General features: G+C 38.1%; 3 protein-coding genes across 3 annotated transcripts in view; all 3 read left to right on the plus strand.

Annotated features, from left to right (window-relative positions):
- Pcdhac1 (protocadherin alpha subfamily C, 1) overlaps window positions 1-11,148 on the plus strand; it is a 23,676-nt gene extending 12,528 nt beyond the window's left edge. The window contains exon 2 of the mRNA XM_029564676.1: window positions 10,867-11,148. Within this exon, the coding sequence (XP_029420536.1) occupies window positions 10,867-10,884 (18 nt within the window). The 3' untranslated portion in view covers window positions 10,885-11,148. The remainder of the gene's footprint in view (window positions 1-10,866) is intronic.
- LOC103736101 overlaps window positions 1-14,916 on the plus strand; it is a 287,348-nt gene that overhangs the window by 184,185 nt on the left and 88,247 nt on the right.
- The window catches only part of LOC115070745 (protocadherin alpha-9-like), a 195,779-nt gene that overhangs the window by 131,161 nt on the left and 49,702 nt on the right, over window positions 1-14,916 (plus strand).

The raw sequence follows: 14,916 nt of genomic DNA on the forward strand, positions 1-14,916 counted from the left end.
TCACCTAATCTGTGTCTTTTGACTAGGATGTTCAGTCTGTTAATATTTAAAGTTATTAATGAAAGATTTGTATTGAATCCTGTCATTTTTATTTCTGTTTACATTCTTGATATAGTTGTACTTTTTCACAGTTATACTTTCATTGAATTTCTTTCCGTAACCCCTTGGGTGTAATCGGTCTTTTCTTCAGCTCTTTGTATTGTTTCAAGAACTCTCTGAAGTGCTGGTTTTGTGGACATGAATTCTTTCAGCCTATTTATGTCATGGAAGATTTTTCTTTCCCCTTTGACTATAATAGACATTTTGTCTGGGTAAAGTAATCTAGGTTGGCATCTGTGGTCATTTAGAACTGGGAATACTTTGGTCCAGGCCCTTCTATCTTTCATAGTTTGCACTGAAAAGTGAGCTATAATTCTGAAGTGTTTTCCTTTATATATGACTTTTTTTTTTCTTTTGCAGCTTTCAGTATTGTCTCTTTGTTCTGTACATTTAGTGTTTTTACTATGATGTGCCGCGGAGAGTTTTTTTCTGTGGTCCTGTCTATTTGATGTTCTACATGCTTCTTGTTTTTGTATGGGCATGTCTTTCTTTAATTTGGGGAAATTTTCTTCTACAATCCTGTTAAAGGTCTGGTCCATACCATTATCTTGAGATTCTTCTCTTTCCTCTGTGCCTATGATTCATAAGTCTGATTTTTTTTATGGTGTCACACAATTCTTGCATATTCCATTCTTGTGTTTTCTTCAATTTTTCATAATCTTTGCTTGAGTGGATTAATTAGTCCACTTTATCTTCCAATCTTGATATTCTGTTTTCCATTTCATTCATCCTATTGGTGAGGCTTGCTCCTGTCATTTCTAATTGGCTTACTGAGTGTTTCACTTCCTTCTTCATTTTCAGCCTGAGCATTCTTCAGTATTCCTAACTCTTCTGATTTCATTCAGAAGTTTGTCCCTATCTTCTTTCAGTTCTTTGATTTCTTTGTTGTGTGTTCTTTAAATTCACTGAGTTCTTTTATGTTTATAAATGTTCTTTTGAGTTCCATGTCCTGTGTTATCTCTAGGGAGTTCTCACTGTACTCCTCTAGAGGACTGCTGGTACTTGGTGGGGATATATTATTTTGGTTTTTCATGTTATTTTTTCTCTGTGACTTTGACATGTGAATTTCTTTTGTAGCTTCTGATTCTTGTGTGAGACTCAAACCTTTCTTTGTTGAGTTTAGATCTGCTTCTTTATATAAATTTTATGTGCCTTTGTGGTTTACTCGTTGGGCATGAAAAGCTGGTTGGTCTAGGCTTCTGGTTCTCTCTTTTGTTTTTATATTGGAGTGACCAAATTGCTTTCCTCTTCAGGTTTTCTGACAGAGGCCCAAGTCAGATGAAGATCAGATGCGCTCAAGCTTTCTCCTAAGGTCTGGATCCCTCCAGGAAAGATTCTGCTCTCAGGAATTTGGGGGCTAGGCCTGCCTGGGAGCAGGGCCCAGGAAAGATGCTGATCTCAGGAAGCCTGTGGCTGTGTCACCCAGGGATGCAAAGGGAGGTAGGGGCAGTAATAGGCCCCCAGGGCTCCTGGGGACTACTGGGAAGATCTGGGTTGGTTTGGATGCAAAGGATCAGGAAGCAGTGGGGATTCTGGGCCAAGAGGTCAGCCCCAGTGTCTGTGGTGCCAAGACAAGAAATGGGCCAGTACCCACTAGGAGGAGAGATGGGCCAGGGAGATGGGAGGGTGAATGAGGCTGGGGGAGTCAAGGTGCAGAGGGCATGATCAAATTACCCAGGAGAGAGGCCTGTGGGTCCTGCAGGCCCAGGGAAGCAGAAGGAGGTGTAGGCCGGACCAGGCCCAGACGGTTCCCAGGGACCTCAAGAAGGAACTGTGTTCCTCTGGATGCTAGGGATCAGGAAGCAGTGGTAGTTCCAGGCCGAGAGGTCAGCCCTGGCATCCAGGAAAGAGGCTGGTTGGCTGTGCAGCCCAGGGAAGTAGAGCAGAAGAGCTAATCTTTTTTTTTAAAAAATAGAGGTCAGCCCCAGTGTCTGTGGTGCCAAGACAAGAAATGGGCCTGTACCCACTAGGAGGCAGGACCAGGCAGGGGAGCTGGAGGGTGAATGAGGCTGGGAGGGGGGTTAATGTGTGGTGGGCCCTGCTGGATTTACCAAGGAGAAGTGCTGGCAACAGGGCTCCAGAAGCTATGCAGCCCAGGGAAACAACAGGAGGTGAGAGAGCTTCCAGGCCCAGAGGGATCCTGGGGACTTCAGAGAGCAATTGGTTTGGTCTGGATGCAAAGGATCAGGAAGCAGTGGGGATTTCTGGTCCTAGAGGTCAGTCCAGGTACCTGTGGTTCCAAGACAAGAAATGGGCCAATACCCAGGCTAGAAGGAGAGATGGGGTGGGGGAGCTGGGAGGGTGAATGAGGCTTGGGGGTGAGTAAAGGTGTGGTGGGCTTCACTGGACTTACCCAGGAGAGGTGCTAGCACCAGGACTCCAGAGGCTGGGCAGCCCTGGGAAGAAAAGGGAGGTCAGGGCAGGACCAGGTCCAGAGAGCTTCTGGGGACCAGGGAGGCAAAGGGAGGTGACCAACCTATAGTAATTTTTTGTGTTCTTCATATCACTCTTTTTGCTTTGTCTTTAAGAAATATTTTGCATCTGGGCAATGGTGGTCCACATCTTTAATCCCAGCACTCAGCAAGCTCTGAGAGAGGCAGGCAGATCTCTGTGAGATCTATGTAGCCTGGTCTACATAGGGACTTCTAGGCCAGCTGGGGCTACAGGGATATCCTGTTTCAAAAAAAAGAGAACGTTTTCTCTAGTAGTTTTTTTCAATTAATCATCTTTTGACACCAGCAATAAAAGACATATTACCTTAAATGATCAACAGTAAAGGTGAGAGCTTTCTTCTCAAGAAAAAAGTGGAAGCCAGAAAAACAGAAGAATGCTATTTAAATTGCTGAAGCAAAATATTTGCAAATCTTTCCAAAAAGGAAGGCAAAGAAAAGTGTTTTCCAATTAACCAAAACTTCATCTTAATCAGATATGTACTAAAAGTAATGGTAAGTGATTTCTGTAGGCATGTGGAAAATATTCCCAGGTAGAAGCACAGAAATGGGAAGAAGGAAGGAAAGAATGAAGGAAGAATACAGAGAGAAGAAAAGGAAAGTGGGTAGACATTTACCAAGTAAAACAATAATAATGTGCAATGCCCCTCAAAATATGGAGGGTTGAAATCTATGAAATAATAAAGGTAAGAGGAGAGATCTGTAAAGTTAAAAATCTCAAAGGTTATGGTTTTCTCTTAAAAGTAGACGTTGTGCAGGCTTACCTTAGATTTTAATAAACCAATGTTGTAGTATCTAGTCTAATCCACTTAAGATGTTAAAAGAATGTATAACAAATAATCTAACAGTGAGAAAAGAGTAGATAAAATATATTTAATCCCAAAGAAGGCAAGAAAGGCAGAAAAGGCAATGTAAATAGACAGGACAAGTCAAAATAAATAGTATAATGGCAAATTTAAATTTCAGTCTATCTATACAGATTAAATTGTCCAGTTAACAAAGATAGGCTGGTTAGAAATTAAATAATTATGTTCCACTTATTAGAAACACAACTTTTAAAAAATGACATGTTGAAAGTAAAAGGATGGAAAGAGAATAAACCATGTAAACACACCAGAAGGAAATGTAGCTAACTATGAAAACATCAATTGCAGTACACCTTAAGGCAATAAGCCTTCTGATATCAATAAGGAAATCACATCAAAGTAAAGGAGTCAATCCACAAGGAAGACACACAACAGTCATAAATTTAAGTGTAATATCTTTAATTATATTAAGCAAAATGGCTGAACTCTAAAAAGAAATAGAGAAGTTTATGATAAGACTAGGGAAATTTAGCATACCTTACATAGAAACAGAGGAACAAGAAGACAAAGAAAAATTACTAAAGAAGAAGAAAAGAAAGAAAGAAAGAAAGAAAAAAGAAAGAAAGAAAAAAGAAAGGAAGAAAAAAGAAAGAAAACGTGAATGCTGGGGATGCCATACTTACAGATGCATGTTGGCAAACACTGTGGGAAAATACCCATGTCACTGCCTGTAGTTGCATTTCATCCACTTTTGTTGTTGTTTCATGTTTTCAGGGTCTGAATCCTCATTTTTTGTTAATTTTCTCATATGTTCATGACACTATTCTCAAAATACTTGTTATAATGATTTACATATATTTATGAACATAAGCTTACACGTTGTATTATTCAAATACCCTGTATTCTTTTTAATTTGTTGTTTGCTTATTTTTTGGTTACTGACAAAAATTATGTTGAAATATGTCACTATAATGGTGAATTGTTTTTCTTTCAATTTTTACTTCATATGTTTTTAAAATTATGTTAAATATATAGCCAAACTAGAACTTTCTGCTATATTGAATCTTTTCCGATAATGTATCATTCGTTTCTCTTTCTGCTGTTGCTGAACTATTACAGTTTTGTTTTCTTGAAATTCCAGAGTGACATTTGTTATGTCGCTGGTGAATTGATGTTTTTCTGAGGGTGTGGAATTCTCGATTGCGTGTATTTCATTTTGGTACATGAAGTCACTCCCTGGCTGTTTTTGTTTCACTGTTACCATCATGCTGTTTTCTTAGTAGTTTCTTACCTTTCCCCCCAGTTTTGTAAATTTTCCCTTCTTACGTGTGTAAGCTGCTGTTAAAAGTACCCCTTAAGTTTTTAATTTTGGTCATGGTTTACCATTTAGAAAATGCTGATCATTATTGCTGAAGTTCGCTATGATGTCTTTATAGTTTTCTGCTTCCTGCACATATTTTAACTTACCTTTTATTTAGTTAACGACATTAAATCTCTATCTGACAATTTCAGAGTCCAAGTCTGCAAGGGCGTTTCCACTGTGTGCTATTTCAGATGGGTTCTTTTGTCATAGTTCTGTATTTTTCATTTGTGCCACGATTTCTTCAGTCTGTGGTGGCCATTGCTCTGGGGTAAAAAACAATTGTCAGAATATACTGAGATCTCACATGAAAGCATGTTCTTTCAGGACAGATTTTTGTTTACTTCTGCCAGTGTTCAAGTACTACCTCCTGAAAGCTACTTTAACTCAAGCTCAAGACTTGAGGGCCCTTGGCTATTTAGGCTGGAAACAGGCAAGATGGCCAACAACTAGTCAGAACTTTGGGGATTTTTTTTCCTTTCCTGTTTTCCTTTTAGTTTGGTTGATATCAGATCAAACTCCTTAGTAGTTCTGTGGGCTGGGGAATCAGTGGGGTTAGTTTTGTTTGATATGTCGTTAGTTACAGAATTTAGTTCTTCGAGGTTCCAGATTAATAAAATTAGGAGATTCTGTAAAATGCTCATTTGGATCTTGGCCCTTAATTTCCTTCTTTTTCACTTCACTTTTTTTTTGAATTAATATTCAAATTTGTGTTGACAAATAGTTTCAAAATGAAAAGCAAGTTCAACATTATGTTCACTTCTCTGAGTTTAGATCTCCAGTCTGTGCTAGCACTTCCCTACTGTCTTGTCAGACTTCCAGGCATTTTAAAGATCATTGTTTTAATATTTTATCCAGAACATTTGCTTGCTTTCAGGAGGATGACTGGTGTGAATAATTTAGGCTCCCATTTCCCTATATTCCCTATCATAGAGTTTTATCACCAGCAGAAGCATCTAGGTAATATTGAAATGCTTTTATGTATGCCTTAAAATATCTGAATTACTTTTCCTTTGAAGACAAAAGCATTTTATTTTCTCTAAGCCTTGATAGCGAGATTTATATCTCTTATCAGTTTTGGGAAAAACAGTTCAGTAATTTAAGATCCTCTATGAAAAGCCAGGTGTGGTGGCACATGCCTGTAGTCCCAGAACCTGGGAGGCAGAGACAGGTGGATCTCTGTGAGTTCAAGGCTAACCTGGTCTACATAGTGAGTTCCAGGCCAGCTGGTGCTACAGGGAGATGCTCTTTCAAAAAAAAAAAGACCAAAAAAATCTACTATGAAATATTTAATAATTGAACAAAAAACCACATTTTTGTTTGTTTGCTTATTTAGACAGGGTCTCACTATGTAGCCCTGGCTGGCATGAAACTCACGATAAAGACCAGGATATAATCAAACTTTATTAAAGTGGTATTTGTTGCTTTACTTGACATGAAATTATCTTCATATTTTTCTTTTGGACATGAAAGAAAAATATGGAGAGAAATAAGATAAATACAGATTGTTAAAAGAAAGCTAACGAAGTACCAAACTATAAATTGATACAATCATAGTCAATCCATACAATCTGGGAAGCCAAAAAGGCAGCAACCAACTCAGTACAGTATTTGCTGGAGCACCTGACCAGGCAGGGGACTCTTCCCATGGACTCTTTTCGGAATAATTAGTGGTAACTTGGGAGGCAAAAGATTAGAGAATGACTGTTTCAGTTACAGTGAAAACCATAAGTAATGGCCTAGAAGGGTGAGAAAACTCAGAAGTTGCTGAGAATAGTTTGATTTGGACAAAACATATTCTACATGTATAGATAAGACTGAGGCAAGAAAATAAAAATAAGATTTATAAGATCTTTCAATGTAATTCCTATTTTAGGTTTTATCCTAAGAAGATGGCAAATCAATAAGGATGAAAACTGATCTCAGAGCAACTTTTACATTAAAATGTATCACACGCACATCGCAAACATTTTTGAAAAAAAAATTACCTGTAGTCCCAAGGCCATATACAATTATAATTATGTAGTTGTATACTTCTTTAACATTTTCCATGCATATTTAAAGTAGTTATAATAATTTATAAGTACATGTTATAGTTAATGAATTTTTAAATAAAATATAGTAAAATTTAAGAAAGTATATACATTTTAATTTTAAGCTATAAAACCTTTGCCAGCATAGTTTTTTGACTTCTACAATTTGTAATAACTTATCTTGCTTCCATATTAAAAATAACTTCATAAGATTGTGTTTACAGGGCTGGAGAGATGGCTCAGCAGTTAAGAACACTGGCTGTTCTTGCAGAAGAGCTGGGTTTGACTCCCAGCACCAATATGGTAACTAAGGACTGTCTGTACCTCCAGTTCCAGGGGATCTGAAGCCCTCTTCTGTCCTCCACTGGCATTCCACAACACGGGTGCACTTACATATATGCAGGCAATACACACATACCCATAAAATTAAAAAAATAAAAGAGATTATGTTTACATTAATATCTATGGACAACAAAAATGGAAAATTGGGTATTTAGGAAATCCAAGGAAGTTGATTGAAAAAAAGTATTTGAATTGTCTTGCTTCAAATCATGTAAAGATGACTAGCTGGATGTTGGGAATCCTAATAATTATTAGTTTTCATATTTTCCAATGTTAACAAATAAAATAGCAAATGATCTTGTTCTTAAAATCAAGAAACTTAAAAATCTAGGAATAATTTTAATGATATGTGAAGGTAAAGTGAAAATTTTGTTAGAAGTATTTTAAAATCTTGTATATGTGTATTCTTAGATCAAATATTATCAAAGCACATTTTCCTCAAATTAGTTCGGTTTTGTCCTGTGGCAACCAAAATTTCAATGGGGTTATTATTTTATTTTAAAATGGCAGATTTTTTTCCAAAAATTTTACTTAGGAATAATCATATAGATGACTGAGGAGAGGGCTCAGTGGGTACAAGTGCTTGCCACATAAGGTAAGGACTTGAATTAAAACCCCAGAACTCATATAAAAACAAATGCACAATGAGAGTATCTGTAATCCTAATGCTTCTATCTGAAGATAGGAATCAGAGCTAATAGAATCCCCAGATGCTGTACACAATGTACAAGCAACAGAGAAACTGTTTCAAACAAGGTGGGTAGCAAAGACAGACACCTGATGTTGTCATATGATATCTGCATGCCTGTATGCACACACACACCCAGAGAGGGAGAGAGAGAGAGAGAGAGAGAGAGAGAGAGAGAGAGAAAGAGGAGAGAGAATAATCATACAGAAAATATATTGACAAAAGTGAGAAGAGTTAAAGTGTAAATGTCCTATTACTAGAGCTAAACTCTGTAAAGACATTATTAGAAATATTGTGTAGCTTCTGTTGTATAGGACCAGAGTAGAAGAAGAAAGATTAGACTACTACTAATATATCCAAGTAATCAATAATGGAGATATAAACTGATGCTAGAAGGCAAGTACTTAGTGTGATATAAGGGAGAGAATTGATAAGGCTTAATTACAGGAAAAGAACAAGTAAAATTCATCAAGGTTCATGGAAATAATGTGTTCAGTTTTGGAACTGAAAGTAGTCAGTTTTATTTGTTGATATGAAGAAGGCTTGATTCTAAAGATTTTGAGTCATCTGCATAGAGATGATATTTGAATCTGGAGTACAGGTAGAATAATAATGTATAAGGTGTGTGTTGGGGGGGTGAGATCAAAACATTTTAAAGTCTAAGAAAATGGAAGTCCATAGTCATGCAGAGAAGAAATAGTAAGAGATGTGGGAGAAAATCCCAGAGGAGTATTTTACACAAATTGAAAGAGGAAAGTTTGAAGAAAAAAAAGAGTTGGTTTCAGTTATAGAATGTCATAGAAATCAAGTAAGAAGAGGTCGCTGATATATTCATTGTACTGGACATTATTACATCATGAAGAACTTTGGCAAAAGCTTATGATAGTTTGGCAATGGAGAAAAGGTCAAGAACCTTCCTAGGGCTGATAAAGGTCTCAGGCCTCTTAGGTTAAGAAAGAAAGTGTTTCTACTTTAGGTCATTTAATAAATGGTTTAACATACAATGGAAGTACAGTGTTCTGTATTTAGGATATGCCACTTTACTTGTATAGTCTGTGCATAATAACAGTACTTATATTATTTTACTTTGAAACACCCTGGCAAGCCCAAGTATTTATTAAGAAAATACAAGGTTTTCTACCTATCCCTTTTTGTATTTTATAAGGCCATTGAAGTTCTGCAGTGATATTTATTTTTCCAGCTGTGAAAGAGATTAGCCTTCATCGCTGCATAGTTCCTGTCTCTCCAGAAACATCTCTTGTGCTCAGAGCCTCTGATATTGGCTTGCTCCTTCTTTAAGTGATTGTGATTCAGAATTAGCCTCTCTTACTGGTGCATTGTGAATCACAATTTTAAAAATATAGTTTATTATTTTAATTTTATGTGTATGAGCATATTGCCTGTATGTATGTGAGTGCACCCGTGTCCTGCAATGCCAGCAGAGGTCAGAAGAGGGTATCAGATCTCCTGGAACTGGAGGGTGGGCAGTTGTTAGCCGTCATGTGAAGACTGGGAATTGAACATAGGTCCTCTGCAAGAGCAGCCAGTGCTCTTAACCACTGAGCCATCTCTCCAGCTTGTGATTCAAAAATTTTTTATTATACTTCTCACCTTCTGTTCAACTAAAAAATGAAATAGATCCGAACTGTCATGGTGCTGCCTGTATCTCTGTGAGGAACCAAGGGCACACACCCAGGCCTGTGCTTTTCATGTGATGCCCTTCATAGCCTATCATCCTTGCACTTACAAATATTTTATTCATACCTGTTTGTACTTTTAAATAAGATTTATCTTCTGTGTGATAAGTGAGGTGTTGAAATAGTTCACGTTCTTATTTTTAACCTCTGATAGTCATTATTCAAGTTCTTTAGATGAGCAGAGTGGTAAATTGTAAGCTTCTTACCTATAGTTTAGGTATAGCTCAGCTCCATCAACCTCATTCATTTGCTTCTGCTTTGAAGTACATTATTTTTTACTCTAGAGTTTATTTTTAAACCAATCAATATTTTAGCTATAGTGCTTTAGGAATACTGTGTTGAAGGTAGTACATATTCAAAGTAATTTTATTACATTTAAGGATGTGTGTGTGTGTGTGTGTGTGTGTGTGTGTGTATGATGGCTGAATATTCTTCTATTTATCTGCCTTATTGGGGTTTTTTAGAAATTCACAGTAAAATTCAAGACCAGAAGAAAACCTAGTGTCTATATTTGAAGATTCTTTTAAGATTTATAACATAAATAGGGTTTCACATCTTGAATACAGAACTATTGCAAAGAAATAACAAATCCTCAGAATTTCTTAAGATAGTAAATAATCCACATTTAAATGAGCAGCTTTATGCAGATCAGGAATGGGCATTTCCTTTCCCCCCACTTTTCAGTTTTTCAGGTTATCAAGTATATATATCCTCAGTTAATTTGATCAGAATGAAAGAAACAAAAGATCAGTTTCCACATCAGTTTACAAACTTAAAAATTTTATAATGATCATAAGGCATCTGAATAATTTATTTTCATCAAATGTTTGGAAATATAGTGAACTTATGTGCTGGATAGCTTTAGTGTCAACTTGACACACCTGGGTTGAGGGAGCGTCAATCGGGAAATTGCCTCTATTGGACTGGCCTGTGGCCATGTCTGAGGGGCATCTTCTTGATGAGTGATGTGGGAGGGCCCAGTCCACTGTGGGTGGTGCCACCCCTGGGCAGGAGGGCCTGTGTTGCATAAGAAGGCAGGCTGAGCAGGGGCCAAGGGAGCAAGTCTGTAAGCAGCATTCCTTCATGGCCTGTGCTCCAGCTCCTGCTTCCAGGTTCCTGCCCTGAGCTCCTACCTTGGGCTCCTGGATGAACTGTGACCCGGGAGATGTAAGACAAATAAACCCTTTCCTCCCCAAGTTGGTACTGGTCAGAGTGTTTTGTCACAGCAATGAAGAACAAACTAAGACAACTTAATATAAATACAACCATTTAAATCATGTTTTGGCTCACATGGATTATCTAAATCATTGCTCTCACGAAGATTCAGAAAAGTTTTAGTAGCCTCAAAAGTTTCCTGTTGTCTCTTTAGTCATTATTTTCCTCTGTTCTAGGTCACAGACGACTACTGACTCTTCTAGAATAATATATAATGCTCAATCTGAATTTTCAGTGTTTTCTTTATTTCATTGAGTGTAATGACTGTGAGGTACACTTGTGTTGCTATGTATATTCAGTGACATTTTATTTGCTTGGTAGTATTTCATTGTATATGTGAAAATAATCCAGCCACCTTTTGGTGAACGTTTGTGTGCTGTTTCTAATTTTTGTCTATTGTAAGACTTCTGTGTATAAGCCTTTGTCAATATATATTATTTCATTGACATTTATGAATAAACTGGCTGAGTTTGTGGTGGATATGTACTGTTTTTCAAAGTATTTATATCATTTTACTTTCTACTAATAAGATATGGGTAAAATTGCTCATGAAAACTTGGTATTCTAGTGATTTTAATATCCATTCTAATAAGCATGAAACAACTCACTGTGGTCTTAATTTGCATTTTCTTGATGATTTATGATGTTGTGCAGTTTTTCATGTACTTTTATGTACAAGTATATGTTTTTTATAATGTGTTCAAATAACTTGCCTTTTAAAATTGGATTTAACATTGTCTCAATGTGTTGTCGAAATACATATATGCATCTTAGGTAGGATGTATGTGTTGTAAACACTTCCTTTTGTCCTGTAGCTTGTTTAGTTTTGGAAAACCAAAAGCTTTAAATTTCTTTTGTTTTATTTTTTCGCTGTTAAGAATCAAACCAGGGTTTCATACATGCCAGGCAGGTATTCTACTCTAAGCTACATCCCCAGTCTCCAAATTTTAAAATTTGAATGAATGTAAATTATTGTTTTTTGTTTTATGTCCTTAGTACTCTGCTTTTTAAAAAAAAATTTCATTGGGGCTGGAGAGATGGCTTAGCAGTTAAGAGCACTGACTGCTCTTGCAGAGGACCCAGGTTTTGATTCGCAGCACCCACATGGCGGCTAGGGACCATCCTTAACTCCAGTTCCAGGGGAATTCAAAGCCCTGTTCTGACCTCCGTGGCACTGATGACATGATTGCACTCACATACACGCAGGCAATACACTCATACACATAAAATAAAAAGCCAGAAATGTTCAACATTAAAAAAATTTATTATTTTTATTTTATGTGTATGAGTGTATTGCCTGCGTGTATGTGAGTGCAATCATGTCATCAGTGCCACGGAGGTCAGAACAGGGCTTTGAATTCCCCTGGAACTGGAGTTATGGACAGTTGTTAGCTGCCATGTGGGTGCTGGGATTCGAACCCAGGTCTTCTGCAAGAACAGCCAGTGTTCTTAATCACTGAGCCATCTCTCCAGCCCCAGTGCTCCACTTTGAAAGCCTTTCTTACTCCAGGTTTTCAATGTCTTTCTCTTATATTTTCTTCCAGCAATGTTCAGCTTTAGTTTTAGTTCCAGGATCCATCCAAGTTCATTTCTGTGAGTGATTTGCGATAAGCATCAAGGTTCACTTTTTTCTACTCAAATATCCAATTTAAAATTGCTAACATTTGGAGACATAATGATATTAGATAAATAAATTTAATTTTTTGAGTTATTTATTTTTATTTTATGTGTATGAGTGTTTTGCCTCCATGTAAGTGTACCCATGGAATGCCCATGGAGAACAGAAGAGTGTATCAGATCCCCTAAAACTGGAGTTACAAATGATTAGTCTCCATGTGGGTGCTAGGAACAGAACCTAGGTCCTCTCCAAGAGTAGCCAGTACTCTTAACCACTGAGCCATCTCTCCAGCCCTTAAAGAAATTCAAATACTCCTCTAAAAAGAACTGTTCAAAGCTAATCAATGAATTCAATAATTATGGGACATAAAATTAACAGAAAAATCAAATATCTAAAAGAGGCATTCAGGAAACAGTATCATTTGTAATAGCTATAAAAATAGTAAAATAGGCTGGGGTGGAGATCAGTGGTAGAGCATGTGCCTAGCATGTACAAGGTTCTGGGTTCAATCTCAAATGGTAAGTAAATAAGTAAGTAAATAAATAAACAGTAACACAATAGGAGTAAATTTACAATACTTAGGAGCACTATTAACCAACTAGCTAAAAATGCATACATTGAAAAGAATAGAATATTGATAAAAAATAGAATGCAGAAATAAATGGAAAGAAATACCATATTCATGGAAGGGATATTAATGTTGTTAAAATGTCTATATTCTACAAATAGTCCACAGGTACAATGCCTATCAAAATTTCCACGACATTTTTGACATAAATAGAAAAACAATCTTAAAATTCTAATATAATCACAAGGCCCCAAATACCCAAACAGTTTTGAGCAAAAAGAACAAAGTTGGAAGCCAGTCATGGTTTGCTCATGGCTGTAATTCCAGCTCTCGAGATCTGAGGCAGAAGAATTGATGTGAGTTTGAAGCCAGCCTTGGATAAATATAAACAGTGAACAAATGAGTAAATAAGGGCAGACAAATAAAAATGAACAAATCTGAAGACACTGCATTATTGGACTGCAGAATGACACGTACATATGAAAATGCCATAATAACGGGGCTGGAGAGATGACTCAACAGTTAAGAGCACTGATTGCTCTTGCAGAGGACCAGGGTTCAATTCCCAGCACCCACATGGCGGATAACAACAGTCTGTAACTCCAGTTTCAGGGGAAGCTGACATGCTCTTCTGACCTCCACAGGCACATCTCAGCATGGGTACACTTATATCCATGCAAACAATATACTCAGGCACATAAAATAAACAAATAATAAATAACTCTGCTTCCCTGGGCCTGCAGACCTGCAGCCCTCTCTCCAACCTGCAGGCCTCTCTCTCCAGGGTAAGTCGATCGAGCCTGTGGTGCCTTGACTCCCCCAGCCTCATTCACCCAACCATCTCCCCCGCCCATCTCTCCTCCGAGCCTGGGTCCTGTCCCATTCCTTGGCGCCTCAGACACCAGGGAAACCACCACTGCTTCCTGATCCTTTGCATCCAGATCAACTCAGTTCCTTCTTGGGTCCCCATGAGCACTGTTTCTGGGCCTGGCCCCACCCTCACCTCCCTCTGCTTCTTGGGATCTGCACGACCCACAGGCCTCTCTCTGACCTACAGGCCTCTCTCCTGGGTGCCTTGACTCCCCCAGTCTCATTCACACTCCCATCCACACACTGTTCTCTCCTCCTAGCCTGGGTCTTGTCCCATTCCTTCTCTTGGGGCTCCAGACACCTGGGGAACCACCACTGCTTCCTGAACCTTTGCATCCAGACCAACTCAGTTTCTTCTCAGGTCCCCAGGAGCACTCTGGGCCTGGCCACGCCCTCACCTCTCTCTACTTTACTGGGCCTGCAAGACCCCCCAGTCTCTTTTCTGGATGCCTGGGCTGACCTTTCCTCTTCATGATCCTTTGTATTTAGACCAACCCAGCCCCTCAGTGCAGTCCCCAAGAGCCCTTGGGGCTGCTTCCCACCCCCATCTTCCTTTGCATCTCTGGGTGGCACAGCCACCAGCTGCCCTAGACCAGCATCTTTCCTGGGCCCAGCTCCCAGGCCAGTCCAACCCCCAAATTCTTGAGACCAAATCCAAGAGATCCAGACTTTAGGAGAAAGCCTGAGAGCATCTGATCCTCATCTGACTTGGGTCACTGTGGGAACTCCTGAAGACAAAAGCAACCTGACCACTCCAATGTAAAATAAAAGGAGAGAATCCGAAACTTAGAGGAACCAGCTTTTCATGCCCAAAAAGTAAACCACAAAGACACATAAAGTTCAAAAAAGAAGCACACCTAAACTTGAAGGCTTGAGTCTCACACAAGAATCAAAAACTACAAAAGAAATTCACATGTCAAAATCACAGCGAAAAATAGTAAAATGAAAAAAAAAATAACATATCCCAAATATCATTATTCCTCTAGAGGAGTACAATGAGAAACGCCTAGAGGTAATGCAGGACATAGAACTCAAAAGAGCAAGTATAAACATGATAAAAGAATTCAGTGAATTTAAAGAACACACAAAAAAAAAAAAAATTAAAGAACTGAAGGAAGATAGGGATAAACTTCTGAATGAATTCAGAAAAGAGTTAGAAATATTGAAGAA

The sequence above is a fragment of the Nannospalax galili genome, unplaced genomic scaffold (genome assembly GCF_000622305.1).
Source record: "Nannospalax galili isolate Female #2095 unplaced genomic scaffold, S.galili_v1.0 scaffold1077, whole genome shotgun sequence".
Lineage (NCBI taxonomy): Eukaryota > Metazoa > Chordata > Mammalia > Rodentia > Spalacidae > Nannospalax > Nannospalax galili.